General features: G+C 42.4%; 1 protein-coding gene across 2 annotated transcripts in view; it reads right to left on the bottom strand.

Annotated features, from left to right (window-relative positions):
• Positions 1 to 16,039, bottom strand: part of LOC111872191 (sodium/potassium-transporting ATPase subunit beta-2) — a 32,561-nt gene extending 16,522 nt beyond the window's left edge. Inside the window, exon 1 of one of the 2 annotated variants that reach the window (XM_023865848.2) lies at positions 15,842 to 16,039. In XM_023865848.2, coding sequence (XP_023721616.1) covers positions 15,842 to 15,977 — 136 coding nt within the window. In that variant the 5' untranslated portion in view covers positions 15,978 to 16,039. Of the gene's footprint in view, positions 1 to 8,290; positions 8,594 to 15,841 lie in introns of those variants that run through there. The other variant, XM_023865840.2, reaches the window with a different exon arrangement.
• Between the last annotated feature and the right edge of the window lie 8,635 nt (positions 16,040 to 24,674).

The raw sequence follows: 24,674 nt of genomic DNA, 5'->3' as shown, positions 1-24,674 counted from the left end.
TTAAGCGTAATATTCCCGGTTATGCTGAAGCATCCTTCAAATTCAGTCGTGAGTGCAACATGCTGATAACATTTTGGGCTGAGCTGAATGTAACTGCTTGGTGGGAAGGGCAGTGTTGTTCCCCACGTATATGTGATTACGATTCAGTCCGGCGGAAAAAAGAATTAAAGGTAGAGCAAACATATTGAAATTTTCCCGGAAAAACTGTAATTTACATAATTCATTACACAAACTTTTAACATGAAAAGGGCATATATTTGTACACTGGACGCCTGAATTTTCAAAGCTGTTCAATCTTAATAGTCTGGCTAGCCAGCATATAATTTGACTGATTGGCCCATTTGTAGCAACGTTTGGAGACTCCTTGTCTAAGGTATAAACTGTGGTGGACCAAGTGGGATTGGAGCAGGTTTTCTCCAAGTACTTCGGTTTCCCTGCCGATCTTCATTCCACCAACTTCTCCAGTCACAATTATCCATCATCCGGGGCTGGTACAGTAGGCCAATAGTTGCCGCAGTACCAAGTGGACTCATCTCACCCCACTACGAATAATAAGAAAGGTAATGTATGTGTAAAAGGTAAAATGTGAACGGAGAAGTTAATGGAGGTAGGCCTATGCCCACTGGGGCTGCAGTGGCAAGGAAAAAAAAAAAAGGTAAAATTGTCCCTGTGCTTAACTAATTAAGCATTAGGCCATGAAGACGTATGGGGAAGTGGATGCATAAATCCACATTTTCTTGCCCCCTGCACTATTGGAGGTAAGTGGTCAGCTTCAGCCCCTGGCCGCTTTACCCCCGGGAAAGAGCCTCCGGTACCCATTGGACAGGAGGCCGGGTGGGCCCCAGAGCCGGTTTGGATAATTGGAGAAGTGAAAATTCTTGACCTTTCTTCACTCGAACTCCGACCCCTCGGTCGCTATACCGACTACGCTATCCCGGCTCCAGGAATAATAACAAAAGATATAAATTAAATTCTTCTAAAGGAAGAACATGAGGCCGCGCCATAGCTCAAGCGGTTAGTCGCTGGCTTCCCACCGCTGCGGCCCGGGTTCGATCCCGAGGTCTGGTCAAGTTGGATTTATGGGGAACAAAGTGGCGCTGGGGCAGGTTTTCTCCGAGTACTTCGGTTTCTCCTGCCAATCTTCATTCCACCAATTTCTCCACAATCACCCTCACCTATCATCTGGGGCTGGTACAATAGGCCAGAAGTGGCCGCAGTACAAGGGACTTAGTCCCACCTCAGTAGCAATAAAAAAAAGGGGGGGGAAGAACAGATTCAACGCAAATTCAGGATATGACACGCAGGCTACAGTTTGTACACCCTCGACATAATGCATATGGCTCTCATTCGGGATATCCTTGAAATGTATAAACACAAACGTCCGAGAGTAGCTCTCGCCACACTGAAGTTCTGCGTACAAGATCGTATTAAACATGTCACGAATGATTTTTGTTCGCACCTCCTGTCGACCAATAGCATCAAACGTGCGTGATGCGACTTAAAAGAGGCAAGTTACATCGACGGAAAAACATTTCTAACCAGTACAGACAAGAATCAATGAGGAGTTCTATCTTCTTGGATACGATTCAGTATGGTGAGATCTAAGTCAATCGACGTTTCGGAGGAATATATTATCTCTATCTTCATGGTCGAACAATACGCCAACCAAAATCAGAATGAAGCAGGCAGCCTCTGCTTGCTGCCTGCTTTATTCTGATTTCTTGCTTGGTTTACTGTCTGGCAGAAAACTCCTAAAGATGTCACGAAAGTTACTCCGTAACTCCGACAACATGCACGGTTGCCACAGTTGTCAACGCGATGCGAAAGTACTGCGGTAGAGTTGTTGGATGCGATTCCAGTCCTCACACTGACAACTGAATTGCATGAATAAATTTGATGTCTTAATATGATTAATATTCCTTCTTAAAGCTTTTATTTTTGTTTTTCAAATGGCTCTTCCAGCCCATTCAGGGCCCTAGACTCTTATTCGGTTCCGTAATCATTTTTCACAGACAGTAGGACTCAAGGGACGAGTGATCAGCCCGTGGCAAGGCCTCTACCTACACACAGGACAACACAAACACAGAATAAACGTATACACACACCAAACATCCATGCCTTGAGTGGGATTTGAACCAACGATCCCATCGTCCGAGCGAGTGAAGGCAGTTCATGCGTTAGACTGCGCGGCTACTGTGGCAGGCTCTTAAAGCTTTATCTAATATATACCGAGATAGTAACAAGGAAATCAAGAATATTCCTAGAGAAGAAGCTTCTTCATATTTAGCATAATATCAAGATGACAAACTACTGTTACGTTAATACTGGTGTGGTAAACACACTTTCAAAAACCGAATTCCCCTCAATGATATCGTTCAAGACAATCGGCCCACGTAACGGTCCAGTTACTTGAACGTTACTAAAACCAAAATGGCCGCGCCATAGCTCAAGCGGTTAGTTACTGGCTTCCCACCGCGGCGGCCCGGGTTCGATCCCGGGTCTGGTCAAGTGAGATTTGTGGTGGACAAAGTGGCGCTGGGGCAGGTTTTCTCCGAGTACTTCGGTTTCCCCTGCCAATCTTCAGTCCACCAATTGCTCCACAATCACCCTCACCTATCATCTGGGGCTGGTACAATAGGCCAGAAGTGGCCGCAGTACAAGGGACTTAGTCCCACCTACAGATGTGATCACCTATAGGTAGGAAACAGGCCGATTTTCATGAGTATAGATCGTTTAATAGACCCACCTACACTTATTCAGACCTGAGACAGCGAGAGAGGAAGGAACAGGAGAATGGATATAATTACACGGCGATGAGCTTATAATTTTTACAGCTTACCAAACATTATTAAAATCATCAAATCAATGGGCGGGACATTTAGCACGCACTGACAAATGAAAACGCGGTACGAAATTATGGCCGAAATGTAGGAAAAGATCACTTGGGAAACTAGACGAAGATAAGATACAATTGGGCTTAGAGAATATGTGGAGGTGAGAATTGGATTCAACTGGCTCGAGATATGGTGCAGTGGCGATATATTATGAACACTGTAACGAAACACCGAGTTCCATTAATATCGGGAACTTTCTAGCCACCCGAACGACTATCAGCGTCTCAAGAAGGACTCCATGCCAAGGAGTTGGCGACTGTACTACTGTTATCGCTAACAAAGTTTCAGACGATGACGAAAGCCTACAAATCCAGTCTCTACGGAATTAAAATCCACTGTTTGCCTTCTTAATTCAACGCGTTAGCTGGCTTCCTCTGCCTGTTTCTGCCATCTCCAGTCCCTATAGCGTATCCAGTTTGGGTTAGATCTTTATACAGTACTTTAAAGCCTGAGTCCGTATCCTTCGTTCACAGGCACGCTTCGAGGCCACAAATCGCAAACTAGCGAACTTCTGCATTTTGGAAACTACTGGCAAGCGAAGCCCACAGAAACAGATGAGTTTCAGGGATGATAGCGCACAGAACGAATTCACTATAAACTGGACATTTCCAAGCGGTAACTCTTGGATAATGTGCGTTAATAGTCCATTTGTACGAGTGTAGAAGGGCATGTAATGGAAACAGCACTACTGAACACGAAATTCAAACAACTGTATAGAATTTCTCAAAAACGTCTCCGACTACATGGAGCTCAGCCCTTCTTCAGAAGCCGTCAGTTGCGCAGATTCTCAAGAATTTCCCAACATACCGTGTTCACAAGAGCTCTCCGCTTGTCCCTATCCTGAGTCAGATCAATCCAGTCAATACCACCCCGTCCTATCTCTCTAAGATCCATCTTAATATCATCTTCCCACCTACATCTATGTCTTTCTAGTGGTCTCTTTCCTTCTGGTTTTCCCACCAAAATCCTATATGTTTTACTCGTCTTCAAAAACGTCTCACCGTAAGAAAAAAATGTGAATAAAGTAAAATATAAATCTCAACATGATCTACAAATTCCCTTTGGTACACTTTCAATATGGTCAATATTTAACGTCGGGGCACGATGTAGCGTAGTTGGTTGAGACACTATGCTTCAAACCGGAAGGTCGCGGGTTCGATTCCTGATGAAGTCTTTGAATTTTTCAATTCATGTAATCCTTCCAGCCGCATTATGGCCATGGGGTCGACTCAGCCTCTAACAGAAATTGGCCATGGGGTCGACTCAGCCTCTAGCAGAAATGAGTACCAGGAATCTTCCTAGGGGCAAAGAGCGGCCAGCGCTGAAGGCTGAGAAACTCACCGCCATATGTGAACCGATTGTCTGGGAAATGTGGGAGCCTCGACATCTCACAACCCTATGGGTCTCCACGGTCTGTGACAGGGATTGTTTTACCTTTTCTTTTACCACCTACGTATATCTAGCAAAGTGGATGTACTTCGATGGTAACTTACGTTTTATTTTAATTTAAGTCGAGATAATAGCTTCGACTAGACTATGGCTGCTTCCTTCCGGATCATTTACAATTCATTATTCAGTACTGTCAAATTATTTGATCTTACAAAGTCTGAGCTCCTGACATCCTCCTTACATAAACTATAAACAAACAGTACAACAAACAACAATCCCAACTACTTTACTTTCATCGAGATATTAAACATATACAGAGTGTCCACAAAAGGATCATACATATTCATCCCTCACTAAATTTGTTATTAAGGCCGCGCCATAGCTCAAGCGGTTAGTCGCTGGCTTCCCACCGCGGAGGCCCGGATTCGATCCTGGGTCTGGTCAAGTGGGATTTGTGGTGGATAAAGTGGTGCTGAGGCAGGTTTTCTTCAAGTACTTCCGGTTTCCCCTGCCAATCTTCATCCCATAAAATTCTCCATCATCATAATAACCCGGGGCAGGCTACAATAAGCCAATTAGTGGCCGCCGTGCCGAGTGGAACCAGTTGGACTCCACCCCCCACTAAGCGAATTAAACAAAAACTTTGTTATTATATAAGATCAAGAGGTCTAAACTTGTTGCACAATTAAGGTCAAGTCATTCAGCTTTCCTTCCTAGATTGTCATCCGGTCACTTTAACGTGTACTCTATGGGTAAAATATCCATGCCGTAACTCAGTTCATTTGACGTTCTTTCAAGCATTTCTGGTTTGATTATATCCACAGCAGCTCAAATTCTGTTGCACTAATCTTGGAGGTTTTCAACCGCAAGAGTAAACTATGTCTGACTTAACCCCATGGAAGAAATTCAACGGGGTGGCTTCTGGAAACGGGGAAGACCAACAGACTGGAGATCCTGTGCCTTTACACCATGTATTAAGTCGTGAAAGCCGTAAAAGGAAACGTATACCAGAAATAACAAAGAATGCCATCCTCACTGGTTGAAGAACTGGTAGGCAAACATCTGTCCGCCATCTTCTTGCTTGAATACCACAATAATATCATACAAATGAAGGCTGGGCAAACTGGACTGTTACTGTTTCAATAAATACATTCTTTTTTTAAAGAATATATGTAGCTCTATGCGTAGTGCGAGGCCAGCTGTGAGGGCAAGGGTCTCAACGAAGTTACGGTGCCAATGATACTTTAACGTGTAAAATTTAAAAGATTAGTGCTAATGGCGTGCATATAAACTCAGCTGTACTTGTTCGCGACTGACAACACAATAAACAAATCGAAATTAAAACCTACAACTAAAATAAAAGTTTTAGCAGCGGAATTTCTTCCAAACTAGAAATTTTGTCTTTAATAATAGGGGTGCTGGAAAGTCAAGTGGATACAGAATAACAAGGAAATACATGACTGACAGGGGCACACTTGGAAATTCCACAAATGACAACTGAAATGGCAAAGCGTGGAAACCCGTTTCTCCTTCAGAATTTTTGTTATAGATCTGTCAACATGTGGGCGCGAGTTTCTCATGAAGTTAGCGCCGAATACATTATTAACTGCACTGTGCAAATAGACTTGAAAGGATTCCGACGATGGTGTATGCTGTAAAGAACTGTAAGGTTTTTTGTCATATATACCAGACGATGGATAGAATCCAAAATAAGAAACCTTACAGTTCTGTGCACTGTGAAAGTTCTTCAAAAGTTCATATGTCACAACCCGTCACCATCAACATGTTAGAGTTCATGTAGATCTACATGCGGTGATATTAAAATGAACCTTAATTAAATGAGGGAACTTAATGGATCCATAGGGTCCAGTGGTGAGTTCCTGTAAGCACTGTACAGAACATTCAGGCCCCATAAAGGGAGGGATTTCCCTGACCACATATGACCATCTGCTGTTCAACGACTCTGCTTCTTGAAATGGATTTTGCTTCCTAACGGATCGACAAGAAATGCAAAGGAAAGAGTAACAGCCGAGTAATTTAGAGACCAACTAGACACAAAGAATTCAGGACTACGAGTTTTCACAGCCAACAGTGCTACTTAAGCTTTAACATGAGCTTAGCGCCAGTAGATATGCAAACAGTAGCCCCGGATCTCTCTCAATTATCCGGCCCTTAATTCACATATTTAGGATCTACAGGAGCACAACAGTTGAATTTCTGGGCGGGGGGGGGACTTCGTTAAAACAAATAAAACGTGTTCATTAAGAGTTCTGTCTTCTGGGATATAACGCTGTGTAGTCCGTTTCGGAGAAACATATCGCCTCCATTTTCTAGGTCGAAGAATAAGCTGAGCCAAAGACCAAGGTGAAAGCAAGCGGCAAGTAAGCGCAGCCCTATACTTACTTACTTGCTCATGGAGCTGAGCCCTTCTGGAGGAGCCGCCAGTCACGCAGCTACTCAAGAATTTCCCAGCATTTTATGGAACCCGAAGGTTCATTACCGTGTTCACAAGAGCCCTCCACTGGTCCCTATCCTGAGCCAGATCAATCCAATCAATACCATCCAATCCTATCTCTCTAAGATCCATTTTACTATTGTCCAACCACCTACGCCATGGTCTTCCCAGTGGTCTCTTTCCTTCTGGCTTTCCCACCAATATCCTATATGCAATCCTCGTCTCCTCCATTCGATCTACGTGCCCTGACCACCTCATCCTCCTTGACTTGATCATTCTAATCATACTTGGAGAAGAGTACAAGTTATGAAGCTCCTCGTTGTGCAGTTTTCTCCAGCCTTCTATCACTTCATCTCTCTTTGGTCCAAATATTCTCAACACCCTGTTCTCAAACACCCTCAGTCTATGTTCCTCCCTTAATATAAGAGACTAAGTTTCACATCCATATAGAACCACAGGTAAAATTATAGTTTTGTATATTCTAATTTTTATGTTTTTGGACAGCAGAAGAGTAAACAAAAGTTCTGGACTGAATGGTAGCAAGCATTACCCGAGTTCAATCTCCTCTTAATTTCCTCCTGAATCAGGTTTCGATTTGTTATAGTCACTCCCGAATATCTGAACTGTGCCAGATTTTCAAAACATCTTACGCTTACTAGCTCACAATAAATAGCCCCTCATCCGTTCATCTGATGAAAATTTTGGAGTATTCATGGGAATGTTCCTTTTGCCTTCAAGTTATGTATCGTGTGGTAGTACGTCACCGTACACTATGGTTACCATTATACCATACGATTCGACATTAAGCAACCTCTTAATTTGTCACAAAGTCATAAATAACATAAACATCCATCATTACTAGAAGGTGCGACACTGTTTTACGTTGCTGCCAATTTTACCATTTTAACCTGTTTATATATTAAGAAAATTCATACGTTTGGCCTCCTTTACAAGTTACTTGCTCACTTTCCTTACAGCGCATGCCTAGTGTTTCTTCCGCTATTGAGAACGAGCTACACGCTACCCAACAAGTGGTGTACGGTTGGATGAACGGTGACACGCTGCAGGAATGTGGCTTTGTTCCGAGCACAGGGCGGACCCCACAAAAAAAATAATAATAAAGTGGTACAAAATAACAGTATCAGAACTGAATATTGCCTCATTTTCCGTGAATTTATTAGCACAGTGCCACAGACTCCTAAGCAACTTCGAATACAGAAGACCTCTAGCACTAGAACGAGTCTATATCTGTAAACACCTGGAGTTTTATGTGCAGCCATATATAATGGCGTACCTGTGAATATCGTATACTAAACCTAACCTGTACACAGCGACATGTACATTCTCATTCATTCTGACGAAAGTCAGTTACAGATCACCATTGCAATTGAAATACGTACCTTACATCCGTTTACTATCCTAAACTCGAAGGATGTTATCTTTGACGCATAACGTCAAACAGGTCCTCTGATGGATCATAATTTTTGAAGACCTTCAACAAGAATCATCCACAGAGACTGTAAGTTACAAAATACGCATACAAGATTCTTACCCCAACTTGTCCCCGTTCTTCCTAACACTGTGCCTGCTTCACGATTGTACAAGAGTAACTTTATGGCCTCTCTTGTACTTCTCTCTGGCGGTCGAAAATTACCAACAAATTCATAATCATTGCTCGTATTGCTTAGTACATCTCTAGGCATGATTACAATCCGGCACCAAACTAAAATATCACCAGACCGGAACCACTTAGAACGAACAACAACCCGCCTTACTGGCAGGAAGCACTGAACTGACGTAGTAGACTGTGGACACGAACTACAACTAACAAACACTGCTAGGGATTGTTCCCGCCTCACTACTCTTCCCCCTCCTAGCCAAGAGCTTCAGGTAACAGTCTACTGGCGTTTCAATGACGTTATGGCTGTGACGTAGGATGCCTAACAATTGTTTTTTGCCTCCTGTTACGACTTCCAGCTTGACGAAGCATCGGTTAAAGAATATTAACGCAACATTGGAATATACTGGCAACGAAAACGTGAGAACCACGACAATGAGGCCGTCTGTCAACCCGACAGAAGTGTCAATAAACACACATTCATGTTTTGGTTGTAAAATGAATGTTAATAAAAGAAAAAAAAATAAAATCCAGTTGTGCATAACAGGATGACAAACACGAAAATTAAGATTATATATATATATCACTGAGTGTAGTGGGATAAGCTGTTACCGAACTGGAGTCCAAAATTATTTCCTGTCCCCCACCATAATCTTTAAAACACTCCCGGTGTCTGTTGTGATGGTTGTGATCATCCAGTTTTCCACAAGGGCCTAAGGAAGCCTAGATGTCGCCCCCAAGCAACGCGGAATGAATAAATTAAAACTTCCGTAGTCGAAATTGTGATGGACGTATCATCAAAAACAACAGTTCACAAATAGATGAGGACAACAGAAGAAACAAAAGTAAGCATCAACATGTACCACAAAATTTCCTCTGAAACGTGAAGGATTTAGCTTCGTTCTCAAACCTTGCTGATACTCCAAGACACAAAATGTTTTTCTGCAGAATTCTGGAATACCATGATAGCCACAGTCATACAGAAGCAATTTTAAGCTTTAAGATTTTTCCCGCTCGCATACTAAGTTGTCGTTCTTAAGTACAAGAAGCATTCCGATTATCAGTCGGCTGGAATAGCCATTGTGAGAACGAAACTGAGTCTTACACATTTACTAATAAAAGAATCGTACAATTACGAACAAGAGTGACTAGGAAATACATGACTACTTTCGGGGCCTAAGCTCTAGAAGAGATAAAGCACATTTTATAGAGACAAACGGGAATAGAACGAGCCGGGATAGCTCAGTCGGTACAGCGATGGTCTACTGGCTACCGGCTGGACAGCCTGGGTTCTGTTCCAAGCAGGTGCAAGAGATTATTCGTTACTCCACAGGGTCCAGACCGGTTGCGCGTCCTACCCAGCCTCCTGTGCGGTGCGTGACTGGCAGGAATAAGCAGTTTCTTGTGGTGGTGTGGTGTGAGCGGGAAAAATTGATTCCTGCCAGTCACGCGTCACATCATCACAGGGAACAGTTTCATAGACTGCACACGTATCCTTCTACAGTCCGGCCCATCTCAAAAAATAGCAGACCGTACAAGAGAGCCAACAGATGCAAACCTCTACAATAAATAATACAAAAGCACCTGCAACATAATGAACAAGCCAAGAGATCTAACTACTAACAGATCTGGCTTCTTCCAAGAACAAAGTAATCAACATACTCAGTTATCTCAACAGAATATTTACTACGGCCAGGGAGAAACAGCCTTCTACGCAGAGCAACGGATCAAAACTACATTCCATCGCCCTCACATCATAATACAACATATCGTACCTTAAATATCCCTCCCAACATAAACATACCAACTTTATCACCTCAACCTTATCTATGATTCTACAGCCCTTGTGGGCCTTGGCCGCTTTTTCAGTTTCTTAATCCTATACAGAGTCGCTAGGACTCCTTGGACGGGGGATCAGCCCGTAGCAACGCTGCTACCTACACATAAATCAACATAAACACAGAATAAACGCACAGAGACATTCATGCCTTCAGTGGGATTCGAGCACACAATACCAGTGTTCGAGCTGACGAAGACAGTTCATGCCTTACACCGTGCGGCCACTGCGATCGGCACCTGAACCCTATATTCTCTAAAATATCCTCAATGTTTCCTCCCATTCCTTGGAAAATGCCCGTACCTTTTATAGTGGCCGTCTCCATACACAGTTTTATTTTTTAGCTTTAAAATTTAAGAAGTGTGTCTAATATAATTTTAAAATCTAACGAGTATATGGCATTAAGCCGGAGCCGACCTAATTCTACTAACAAATTCATAATAGCATTGTAGTTTTTATATGTATTACGTCCTAATTTGTATATTCCTCACCTGATGACGGCCTGTCTGGTCCGAAAAATATTCTGAGTGGAGTAATAAAAACATCTGTTTGTGTGTGTCGGTCGGTATAGTTCGGTTGCGGACTAAAGGCCACGGAGTTTGTTTTGTTTGTGTGTCGTTAACCCCTCCTTTTTATCTCAACGAGGTCATTGGAATTTTCAATTGACCTAACATTCCAGCTGCATAATGACCTTGGGGTTGACTCAGCTTCTAATAGAAATAAGTACCAGGAATCTTCCCGAGGGTAAAGGGCGGACGGAGCCTAAGGCTATATGTGAAAAAATTGTCTAGAAAATGTGGGAACCTCGAGAACTCACAACCCTATGGGTCTCCAAGGCCCGTTACAGAGATAGCTATTTTATTCATAAATACACTTGACTCGCCAGAGGTAACTGAACTATAACTGACAATATTATAAATAAACCGACCTTATACTTAATGTAAAATATAAGCCTATATAGAGAATTAGACATTAGGCGTTATACATTAGAACAGATAATATTATATTCTAGCATCCTGCTGTGGGAATGGAGTAAATATCAATATTTCAGACCTTTATTCGCAACATTTAATTACGCCCCATAATCAGATGATACACCAATATTGTTTGTGAGTTGGTACACTCATGGATTCCACAATCCATTACTATTCGTCGAAGTTTCAAACTCATTTCATTAAAACTTGAGGTTAAAATGCAAGCCCGAACATAGTGAAAGTTAATCAAATCTGTAATTTTCGCCGTTTTTTTCAGTCCTTGATGCAGCCTTGTTTTAATTAATCTTCGTGTGTGTGTTTGATGTGGTTTTGTTGGTAGTCGGATCAAGACTGCAGTCTTGCAGTGTTGCAGGGTTGCTAGTGGAGTGGGACTAAGTCCCTTGAACTGCGGCCACTTCTGGCCTATTGTACCAGCCCCAGATGATAGGTGAGGGTGATTGTGGAGCAACTGGGTTGAATGAAGATTGGTAGGGGAAACCGAAGTACTCGGAGAAAACCTACCCCAGTGCCACTTTGTCCACCACAAATCCAACTTCACCAGACCCGGGTTCGAACCCGGGCCGCCGCGGTGGGAAGCCAGCGACTAACCGATTGAGCTACGGCGCGGCCTGCAGAGTTGGTTGGTAACCGGATTAATTAATATACATTAGAACGGATAATTTCCTACTTGTAGCTGCTAATGTACTAAATAAGCAGTCAGCCAACAAGGTATGGTTCTCAAGTTTGGGGACTGAGCTGGGGCTAGCAACCCTCCAACGAAAAATATTAATTAGGATGTTACGAACTTGTGAATACAGTAAACATTTTCCGTTTCCATAGATGGCGGGGGAATTTCCTACTTCTCAAGAGAGACTCTGCTCCATAAGGTTCCTTCTCTAGTGCGTATGTCATACAGCGACTAATGACAAAATGACTGCGAATTAAGAACAACATATAAGACAGCGGTGGTGGTTTGCATTTTAAAGCACTCTTCAGTCAAATGCTGAAACTGAACGAAGAAAATTTTCCCAAGCATTTTTAAGGATAGACAGTCTTCGGGCCTAGTTTCGAACCCGATATCTCCCAAATATAAAGATGCTCTGACAGAGAGGTTCCGTAACTTCAGTAACGACGCACTCTCTGTTAGCAAAATTTAACGACGGTTCCACCACTAAAGTCTCATGCCTTCATGCACACATAGGCCTGTATGGGCGCCAGCATGAGGGGGGAGAGGCAGGCTGGGCATAGGCCTCGGCGCCCATGACTTTTTTTTAAAATCAGAACTGAAAATGAAGGAAATGTAACATATTAATACAGAGGTTTACAATTATTACTTACAAATGTATTAATTAATCCCGAATATTCACCGAAGACCACTAACTAGTCCTCCTTGAACTTTAGTTCGTAAACAAATTTTCTGGCTGCCTTCCTTCTCCCCACTCTGGAAATAATCCTGGTCGCAATCATGATAACGGTATTGATTTGTACCATACACAGGGATGGTTGCCGGTCACGGTAGCCGAACGGTCTGAAGCATTCACTGTGTTTGCTCGCTCGGAAGCCGGGATCGTGGGTTGGACTGTCACTCAGGACATGGATGTTTAGTGTTTGTGTGTGTGTGTACAGGTATAGGCCTTGTGACGAGCTTATCACTCGCCTAAGGAGTTCTACTGAATGTCTAAGATCTAGTAAACCAAAGTGAAAGGGAGAGTTTCATGGAGGTAGGCCAAGGCCCAAATTTGGGCTGTAGCGCCAAAGAAAAAAAAAATTATTTGAGTATCTGAAGTCCGTAAATCTTCTCACATACTCGTATTGTGGGGACTGGTTAAAGCTTGTTTCACCCAGTTCACGCAGAAATCAAAGTCGTTCCTCCACACATACACCCACAAGCTAAAAATTCTGCGACGCGAACAACTCAGACCTGGGGATTTATCTATCCGAGAGTACGGAAGAATGGACTTCAGTAAGCGGCGCGAATTGCCCGTGAGACGCTATTCAGGTTCCGTCGCCAGAACAGAACGCATATAAATGATTAATGACTGGAAACAAGATGGAAAGTCGCAATAAATTATTTGTATATATTGAAGAAAGCAGTCTTCTGGGATTTGGCACCGTGTATATGTGGTGTTAACCGACGTTTCGGAGGAACGTATCGCCCCCATCTTCAGGGTTGAAGAAAAAGTATAAGTAAATCTGCAAGCGACAACACCGTGAGACACGGTAACCGTTAACATATTTCGTTTCCTACATGGATCAGTTCAACTTGAATTTTAAGAGTATCTTGAGATTTTGGCTGAAACGAGTTTAACTTTATAACAACAAATTTATGAACAACTACTCAGATACTAACGGCTCACTTGGCGTGCATTTTTGTCCGTATTAAATTACTGACACTTGTAAGCACCTGGCAGGAAATACGAGTGTCATTGCTAAATTTAACTCAAAATCTTTTATCTTCGTGTCTCTTACCGAAAAACCTAAAGACTAACTCATTCATTCACTCACTCATGCAGCTGAGCCCTTCTTGAGAAGAAGCCAATTGTGCACCTACTCAAGAACTTCCCAGCATTTTATGGAATCCGAAGGTTCATTACTGTGTTCACAAGATCCCTCCACTGGTCCTTATCCTCAGTTAGGTCGATCCAGTCCATACCACCCCATTCTATCTCTCTAAATACATTTTAATATTGTCCACCCACCTACGCCTTGGTCTTCCCAGTGGTCTTTTCCTTCTGGTTTTCCCACCAATATCCTATATGCATTCCTCTTCTTCCCCATTCGTGCTACATGCCCTGTTCAGCTCATACTCCTTGACCTGATGATTCTAATTTTACTTGGACAAGAGTACAAGTTATGAAGCTCCTCATTATGCGGTTTTCTCCAACCTCCTGTCACTCCATCTTTCTATGATTCAAATAAGCTAGAGACTGACACATTCAAAAATGTAATTTCTTATCCGGGTCACTCTGAAAGGGAAGAATTTATGTTGAAGTAATAATAATAATAATAATAATAATAGTTTTTAAGCATGTTTTTCCAGTACTCTCAAGCTCGGTTTAAACCTCAAGGCCGAAATATAAAGTGACTGGTATTTATGCCAATTTTTATTTCCAGCAAGTTTATTGGTATGCGTCAATCATTTTCCGGCGTCAATATTGACTATAACATACATGCTACAAATAATAAAATAATCCTGACTTGACTAGGATTCGATATGTTGGCGATCTATGCCTGAGTCCAGCATCCTAACCACCGAAATAAAGTACATTATACTGCCAGATTATAGGTAAGGTAAAGCTACCCCTGTAACGGGCCGTGGAAAACCATAGGGTTGTGAGACGTCGAGGTTCCCACATTTTCTCTAGACAGTCGGCTCACAGATGGCGGTAAGGTTGTCAGACTTACGTCCCGGCCGCCCATTACCACCACCTCGGAAGATTCCCTGTACTCATTTATGTTAGGGGCTGGGTCGACACCAGGGCCATAGTGTGGCTGGAAGGATTAGGTCCATTGAAAAAATCCGATGACCTATCGGGAATCGAAACCGTGACCTTCCGGCTAGTAACATAGTACCTCAACCAACTACACTACCGCGTGTCCCCATTGTCAGATTATTGCGTAAATTATAATTATTATACTCATGAATTATTATAATTATAATTATATAAATAGGTCACTAACAACATAGGGTTTGTAGCAATGACAGCCTGCGCACAGGACCAGATTTATGGTTCTTTTGGGGGGGGGCAATTACAATGTGGATACCTCCTTCAGCAGCAAGTAATTTCGGTTAGGACACTCCTTTTTCTTCCCTTATATGAACTTTTCTTTATTTAAGGGAATCTGTGGATTCCATTTTTGTTTTGTGGGAGCTCCGAGGCGACCGCCCCAGTTGCTGCCCGCTAAATCCGGTCCTGCCTGTGCAAAAGGAACGTAGGTTTCATGAGTTCTGTCCGGAATGTCTTGTTTACATAGTTCCTGTTTGTGGTTGGCTGTAAATAGAGTTCATTCTGACAAAGATGAATAAATTTCATTAGTACTGTTCCAGCTCAGAATTAACTTTTGAAAATATGAATCCATTTCAGACATTTTATAGGAGCCATAAACGGGTATCAGCCCATCGCAAAACCTCTACAAACAGAGAAAACATGGGCATGCCTTGCGAGAATGATTCGAACCCGCGATCCAAGTGTTGGAGAGGCCGAATACATATGGATCTCAGGCAGTAAAATGTCACTTTAAGCCCTTAAATGCACCTGAAGTCACGTGTTTGTAAGTTTAATTGCTTTTATACTGTCAATTGTCCAGCTCCTAAAAAGGTCAAGTTGTACTTGTGCTCAATGAATTAAGCACTACGCAATGAAAGCGTATGGGGGGAGTACACGTATAGATCCACATTTTCTTGACCTCTGCACTATCTGGAGCTGAGTTGTTAGCTTCACGCCCCGCCCGCTTTACACCCGGGGAGAGTGACCCCGGTACCCACTGGATAGAAGGTTGGGTGGACCCCAGAACCGGTCTGGAAGATTTTGAGAAAAGAAAATTCTTTACTCTACCGGAACTCGAACTCCGCCTCCTCGGTCGTCCAGCCCGTAGCCAATCGCTATACCGACTGCGCTACCCCGGCTCCTCTTCTCCAGTTCCTACTATGAGTGAAATCTTAACATTGCTTACCCCAGCTAGGTCCAGTTCTTCCAAACACCTCCCCGGTGGATGAATTGTAGAGGAACAATTTAAAAGCTTCCCATTTTCCGAGAGTAGGGGGCCTCAGATAAAACTGGTACTCCACTGGTTTCTGATTCAAAGCCATGACCAGAACACTTGACCATGCACACAACGCGGTTGCTGAGAGGACAGAGGACCACAAGATGGAACAGATAGTCTCACAACCATTTTATTTATACTGACGGTCATTATGATGATGATTCAGGACTGAGAAGGCTATGGTGCGGATATGAACGATTAGCCTCTCAGGGGACAGACATTCTTTCCAGCAGTGCCACACTGACCCACGTTTAGAGTTCAGCAACATTTTGAACTCTTGTCACGTACCAAGAATCTACTGCTGAAACCGAACTGGACTGTGTAATAGTCATCAATGAGCTATTGCACGTGACAGCAGCGGCTGAGGTGAAAGCAGATAATCGAGCTCATAAAACAATCATATGCAGTCATTGTCCCTGCTCTTAATTAAGCACCATGCCATGAAGACATGGGGGAGTGGAGGTATAGCTCCACCATTCTTTACCTGGACACTAGATGGAATTGTGCGATCAGCTTCACGCCCTGGCTGCTTTATCCTCGGGGAAATCGTCGCAGGTGCCCACTGGATAGGAGGATATGTGGGCTCCTTAGCCGGTCTGGACGCTGTAGAGAAAAGAAAATCTTGTCCTTGCTGGGATTCGAACCTCGGCTGTCCAGTCCGTATCCCATCGTTTAGCCGACTGAACTATTTAGAGTCAAACAATCAAAATGTATGTGTATGTTAAAAATATATTACTTTATTCGAAACGTATTTCAGCAATGGGTTAAAATTTTTAAAGCAGAAAAATGCATTAATTTTTTAGTATTTTGCATTTATGGTACTTATTATTTTCCCCATGATATACTTAACGACGCTTTTTAGGCATCAAGATTGTACTCGCTAACTGTGGGGCCTTAGTACGTTCAGTGTAGCGTTGATGTGGTGTATATGAGTTGTGGCACTCGAATACATTTTTTTGAATACGTTCATTAGAGTTATCATTACTCTTTAAAGACATTAATAAAATGTCGAATTCCGTGTAGGTAGAGAACATTTCGGAATGTTACTTGTAGGCTGGCATATCCAGCGTTCAGTTTTTAATGACATGTATTTTCGCAGTAAATATGCACTCCAGCGCTCCAGATATTCCAACTTTTGCTTTTCTGGAATTCCTTCCGTCCCTCCAGGCAAATTCCTGGCGAGTGCTTTATATTAGGCCAAGACCGTTTTCTTTCCCATACATTCCACATCATTATTAACCATAATCCAGTCATTCAAAACATTCTCTAAGTTACTGACAGCGTGTTAATTAAACTAAAAATAAATAAACAAATCGACTTGACCTTTGTGACGTGTTTCTTCTGGAGTCTGGATATGGCGTGCTCGGAAGTGTGTGATGTTTGCTTATAATGGCGACACTAAAGGCTGAATGCTGCTATAGAAATATTTCTCATTTCGCAAAAATGAGGCAGAATTTTCTTCTACGAATAATACCACCTGTCTGCTTAATTGATTTTTTAACCATGCCGCCATGTTGTAACAGATTTTGATGTATTTTTTTTTTCGAAGATCATTATTAAATGGAGTGGAAGGTCGCGGGTTCAAGTCCCGATGAGGTCATTGGATTTCTTTCAGTTGACCTAATCCTTCCAGCTGCAGTAGGCCCTAGGGTTTACTCAGCCTCTAACAGAAATGAGTACCAGGAATTAATTAAATAATTTTCCTGGGGAGTAAAGGGCGGCCGGCGCGTAAGGCTGACAACCTTACCGCCATCTTTGAGCCGATTGTCTAGATAGTGTGGGGCCCTCAACGTCTCACAACCCTATGGACCTTCATGGCCTGGTACAGGGATAGTTTTACTTTTTTTTACTTAGTTAAGCTCAGGATAATTTAACTTTAATTTTTTATGCTTCAGTATTTTTATCTACATTGGCAGTTTGAATAGTCACTTCACGTAAAGCCTTGCGTAACTACGTGGTCAAACATATACACTTTGACGAAGAACAATAAGCCGCAGTCAAACTCTTAAGCACCATATAAATCAGGTGTACAATGAGCTTGGAAGTCACTCTCGGAAAAAGGTATGTTATTTTCTTCACATTCCGCCTGCCTTTAACCACGTACAAAATAATTGTCTATGGCAGCTGCTGGACATGAGGATATTCTAACAACAGGTCTAGAATTGGTAGTAAAGACAGACGAATCCATTGCCACAGCGATATGAATTGTCGTGCGTTTTAATGTTAAGATTTATTAACAAATTCCGGGTTCACAATAAAGAATTTCGTATATATAGCCTTGTCAGTATTGTCACCTTACATCTAAATTACATTTAAAATGAAGACTATTTAACTTAATAATTCAGTGGATGAAAAACATGCCATATAAAATATCTAAAAATCAAGATGTTTATTATTTTATGTTGATCTTTTCTTAATATGATCAACAGTTCCGTCCTGGCTCTGAAACGGACTATCTTGCAAGACTGGACTCCCCTAATGACCAAAGTGAAACAAAAAGGCTTCTTACTCAGAGCGAGTGAATTTTCCGAAATGTTTGTAATATGATGTTATGAAACTGTTTACTTTTAAACAAACCTGAAGAGAAACTCCTTCACACAACACTTTTTTACAACATTTTTAAATAGCGTTAAACAAACCCGAAAAATTTATAAGGAGTCCTAATTTTGTATACCACCGGTATTATTCACAATTTTGTCCTTGCTAAATAAATTCTTGTAGAGAGAACGTATATAAAACACAGACAAATCGTAGAAAAACTGGACAGCTTCCCTGCATCAGACAATAATAAAAGTTCTAAATTAATTTAAACTTTCATGATGGTTAATTAATGATGTCATTTCTGTTCGGTTGCTGAATCTTGTGGATGTGGTCGGTGTTGCCACATTTCGGAGGTATATGCTGCCTCCATTTTCAGGGTAAGAAGATGGACGTGACATTTACCACCGAATGATCTGCAGCATCGCCCATATCCACACGGTATAACAACACAAGAACAATATTAAACAACAAACGTTTCATTTAAAAGAAAACCGATACCCCGAGCTAAAGATGATTCAAAGAGTGGCTATATTTACGTATGTATGCACTGTCAAGTTCCCGAAGCCGTTCCAAGAAACTGTAATATCTTACTCTTGGAATTGATAGAAATGCTCGTCTGTGAATTATATGGGATTAATATATCGCGTGTATCCCCAGCTTATGTACTGCCGGGTCTTCATTGCCCTCAATCACCTGGAGGTTCTAACGTGACCTCTAGGAGTGTATATAAAGCGGGATTACTTACAAGTGAAGCAAAGAGCAAACAGATTCTCAGCTCAAATGGTTTCCATTGTTGTTTCCTTCTCGTACAATCCATATATAAAACAGAAAGCTCTAGAAGTTTAAAATAAACAACTCCCTTGCGCCATGGAAACCGAATATCGTTAAGCACCATCAAACATAAATCTGCCATTGGTTCTTTTGTTGCACCAGTTCAGTTTAGTTGAAATTAACTCTGACTGCTTCACCTTTTCACTCTCATTCAATGTAACTTACACTGCTTCAGTGAGACTGCTTTTTATATCAACCTCTGCCGACTTGCACCTCGCCCCTNGGTATGACTCACGGCAAATTGCAACCGCGGCGCGCACTTGATTGTATGCACTGTATATGTAATCTTATCTACATTTGTTCTAATACAGCTATTCCTGTATCAGCAGTGCCTGATTGTATGTACTCCATTGAGATTCAGCTCTTTCCTGATCATATGTCACAGAGTGAGACAAGAATCAGCGAGAATAAACAGATGTTTTGAGACTCGAAAATACATGTGTACATGAAGTAGCCGAGTTGCATACAAGGGCTTTATTAGATGCACCGTTCACGAACGTTTTTAATTAACTTCATAAGCGATCCCTATTTAGGGTATTCTAGATCGTGTAAGCCTACGCCTAATTTACCCCTTTCTGTTGAGCCCCGTTTCCGTTATCCAGTAGAATTAGTAATGACTGCTGTTATATAATCTGAAATTAGTATCCTAGTGGCGTTTCGCCCCATGTAACCTTCGGGGAAATAAAAATGTTCTCTTTCAGCATTTGAATGACAGATGTAGTCGGCTGGCTCCCTCGTCTTCTAATCGCGCGCTTCGTATATCTCTTCGTCGACATTGACCACATCACCGTAAATCACCAATAATCTTCACTATCCGCTAAATCTCGAGACTTTCCTTGCCATTAAAGGGGAGCAAAATAGTTATTTAGAAAGGAGGATACCATCAAAAAGTGTCTCAGAAAAATGCGGTGTCGTGACTGAGAGGAATCAGCTAGCTCAGAAAGAGTCCAATGACTTGATTGTGTGAATACGGCAAGGAAGCATTGAAAGGCATGGAATATCTTGAGCAGCGGCGCGACTATCAGCTTCTCAAGAATTACTCTGGATCATGGATAAAGCTAATTACAAAAATGTTTTAGAATCTTATGAGCTCTTTCGCTCATACAACCGCTGTGTGATGTAATGCAAACCTGGTAACCAGTCCGCAGACACATTCTCAGTAGCAGGCAACCAACAACTAGCACCAGAGGTAAACTGTGCAGGGCTGAGTCATATCCTTTGTTTCAGGAGACAGTCGCGGTATACTGTGGAATGCGAAATGTGATAGCTTGCGGGAAGAGCTACAGTCAATGCTTACTACTAACATTGTGGAACTGCCCTGAAGACGTCTATATTAGAATTCATATTTTGTTATCTAGGCTCCCAATTAAAATTATAAACTTCATACTGATCCGGCAGAATAAAACAGCGCTACCTATGCGATGTGACTTTTAGGACCCCCCCACATCCACGTTAGCACTGAACCGCTGAGAAGATCTACGACTCTTCCTCAAAGACCGAACTCATCTGTGGTTCTGATAGTGGTTTAGTACAAGCAGATAGGGACCGTCATTGTTCGATTGCCTAGTGCCTACTGTAGTAACGGAAACGAGGCACACATTGGTGTTTCCTGTGAGGTTCGAACTAAGTATTTAAAGCTGGCCACGAAGTATTCAAGTACAATTATCCATTCCCGAACCTCTGTCCTTGTATCCTCCTGATCGGGGAGATCCCCGCAAGCATGATCCCTGAGAAGATCGGGAGATCCCCTAAGGTTTCCCCCCCTCAGAAATATTGAATGGCACGGCCACTGTGATTGGCCTCCTCATCCAACTACGGTTACGAAATTCTATTCATTTATTTTAGGGTTATATTACAGGCGACATTTCTGTAACATATGATTTGAAGTAAGAATGATTTCATGGGTTTGGACATTTTACGAAGAGATATTCTATATTTCGTATCAGAACTGCCTGGTGTTATGGGACTCGACAATTTCATTACTGTCACATAACATGGTCTTGAAACATCTCGAATCGGTTCACTTTAAACTGTCGCTACCTAATTCACAAAGATTCATTGAAAGCTAAGATTGTCTTGTGGGTCATAACACCATGTGGTTTCTCAGGTGGTAACCAACATGCTGCCTCCACCTTCAGTATTATGGCACCACGTATCTTTGTAGGCGGTTACCAGTATGATCAGTAATGGTGAAATGAGTAATGTAGGCCTACTTGAGAGTTTTCTTAGTATGCTAAGGAGGTGGAAAATTATGATAGAAGCCGGGTACGGCTTCAAATGGTCCTGTAATGCTAGTATCTGAAGATGAAGATGGGACATTTCTGGACCGGTGATTAGGGCTGGGATCAGTGTCACTCTACTACTATATTACTATTACTACTCTGTGGGCGTTAGTGTCATATTGTGGCCGGAAAGATTAGGTCAGCTGAAAAAAATCCAATGACCTCATCGGGACTTGAACCCACCACCTTCCGGCTTGTAGCATAATGCCTCAACCAACTACGCTACCACACTATGGCCCTGGGGTCGACTCATCCTCTAACAGAAATGAGTACCAGGAATATTCTTGGAATATTCTTGGGGGTAAAGGGCGGCCGGCGCATGAGGCTGACAACCTTGCGCCCATCTGTGAACCGACTGTCTAGAAAATGTGGAAGCCTCAACATCTCACAACCCTATGGGCCTCCACGGCCTGTTACAGGGATACCTCTACTTTTTACTTTTTTTACTTACTATGTGGGCGTTACAGTTTATGACGGACCTTGGCCTCTGTTTCTTAATCATATAGACGGCCGTCCCATAGCTCAGGCGGTTAGTTGCCGGCTTCCCACCGCGGGGGCCCGGATTCGAGTCCAGGTCAGTCCATGTTGGATTTGTAGTGGAAAAAGTGGCAGTGTCGCAGGTTTTCTCTGAGTACTTCGGTTTCCCTTGTCAATTCTCATTGCACCGACTGTTCCACATTATCATCATCTATCATCCTGGTCTGGCAGAATAGACCAATTCGTGGCCGACGTACCAAGTGACTCAGTCTCACTCCACCTCCACGAAAACTTAAAAAAAGAAAACTAATCATATAGACAGTCGGTAGGCACCTTGGGCGTGGGATCAGCTGCCTCAAGGCCGCTACCTACACAGGACAACAAAAACACAATGAATGAAAACATCCATACCCTGAGTGGGATCCGAAACCACGACTCCAATGCTTGAGCGGTCGAAGACAATGCATGTCTTAGACCTCACGGCCACTGTGATCTGCCCGCGTCACACTGCCCAGTACAAATTCCTTATGGACTGTGCTCGGATTGAATCCACGTGTCAAGAATGAGACACGGACAACTAACCGCCCAATATTGATACGATCAATGCACATATGAAAAATTTAGATGTACCTGGATAAAGGGGAACTGATGAATCACTGGCCCCAGAGTTCGGCATCTTTGGAGTTGAAGCCGTCGTTACATAACCAAAATATTACACATTTCCAGCGTGGAGGAGGACGTGGGATAAGAAGAAATAGAAACAGTCCACAGCCCGACTTCAAAAAGCGTGAAACTAAGAAAAAGATTCTTATTACCACGAACAGTGGTGAGAAGAATGAATTAATTAATTAGCCGTTCGAAATATGACGTCCCTCTAAATACACCTCAATACTTTCTGCGGGAAAATTTCCGAGTGTTTAATGTTCAAATAGTTTGTACATGCAATTATCATTGGCACGAGATAGAGGTGAGTCGTCAGTTGAGAATTCTCGAACAAAATTAAGCCTCTACAGGTATTAATTTCATTTCGAGGAAATTATGTTGTGAGAAGTTTAATAATTTGTGCTCTTTACCATATAACTTTACAGGGTAAAGGGTAAAGCTATCCCTGTAACAGGCCGTGGAGGCCCGTAGGGTTGTGTGACGTTGAGGCTCCCATATTTTATAGAAAATCGGCTCACAGATGGCAGTTAGGTTGTCAGCCTTACGCACCGGCTGCCCTTTACCCCCAGCAATATCCCTGGTACTCATTTCTGTTAGAGACTGAGTCGACCTCAGGGACATAGTGCGGCTGGAAGGATTAGGTAAATTGAAAGAATCCACCTCATCGGGATTCGATCCCGCGACCTTCCAGGTTGTAGCACAGTGCCTCAACCAACTATGCTACCGGGTTCCCCAATTTTACAGGGCGTTATGACGAAACATGCGGATCATGTAGTGCGTATGCAGGGGATTAGAAATGCACAGAACATTTCAGCCATAAAATCTAAAGTAAGAGACCATTTGAAAAATTTAAGAGCAGATTGGAGGATAATATTAAAATTAAGCCTAAATAAGCATATGTAAGTGTGGAATTGAATTCAAGTGGCTCAGGATGTGATGCAGTTTGGGCCCCTGTGATCACAGCAATGGGACTTCGGGTTCCATACACAATTAACGACTCTGTGCAGTGGACTAGAAATGTGTGTTATAGTTCTAGACAAGTCTGATGACGAAATAGATATAAAACAAAATTAAGATCAAAACATGAAATGATTCAAACTACTGACACAATACCACGAGAATTTCTAAGAATTTCTGAAGCCTGTTTTCCTCCAGCGCGTCACTGTATGCGGTCAGACCAGCAGGAAGTCTTGTATCACAAATCATAAAAAGGTTGCATACTCAGGAAGCGTAGAGCATGAAGCACGAGGCGTGGGGATGAAAGAAATTACAAGAATTACGGCATGTAATGGGAACCCGTGCTTTGGTGAACTGTTAAGCATGTAACATGCAACACAAAGATTGCTGTATCCTAGGATGTGACGCCGTAAACTCTGAAAAAGTTATCAACATTTCGGGGAAACCGGCTGCCTCGGTCTTCACTGTTGAAAAGTAAGCCTAACTTATAAAAGTTGAATTGATATAGGGAAAGGGAGGATCCAGACATCCTCCTCTTGGGCTACTGTACTGACGTGGTGGCAAGGTTTGTGCCTTGATCACCTGGAGAGCTATGCTTGGCGGGAGCGCGGACTCCTGGTAGGGTAACCCATATAAGACAGGTTGGCTGTAAATAGAGTTCATTCTGACAAAGATGAATAAATTTCATTAGTACTGTTCCAGCTCAGAATTAACTTTTGAAAATATGAATCCATTTCAGACATTTTATAGGAGCCATAAACGGGTATCAGCCCATCGCAAAACCTCTACAAACAGAGAAAACATGGGCATTCCTTGCGAGAATGATTCGAACCCGCGATCAAAGTGTTGGAGAGGCCGAAGGCATATGGATCTGAGGCAGTAAATTGTTACTTTAAGCCCTTAAATGCACCTGAAGTCATGTGTTTGTAAGTTTAATTGCTATTATACTGTCAATTGTCCAGCTCCTAAAAAGGCAAAGCTGCCCTTGTACT

Source organism: Cryptotermes secundus, unplaced genomic scaffold (genome assembly GCF_002891405.2).
Source record: "Cryptotermes secundus unplaced genomic scaffold, Csec_1.0 scaffold828, whole genome shotgun sequence".
Classification (NCBI taxonomy): domain Eukaryota; kingdom Metazoa; phylum Arthropoda; class Insecta; order Blattodea; family Kalotermitidae; genus Cryptotermes; species Cryptotermes secundus.
Note: the sequence above shows the minus strand (reverse complement) of the source record. Positions and strands in the feature narration are given on the sequence as shown.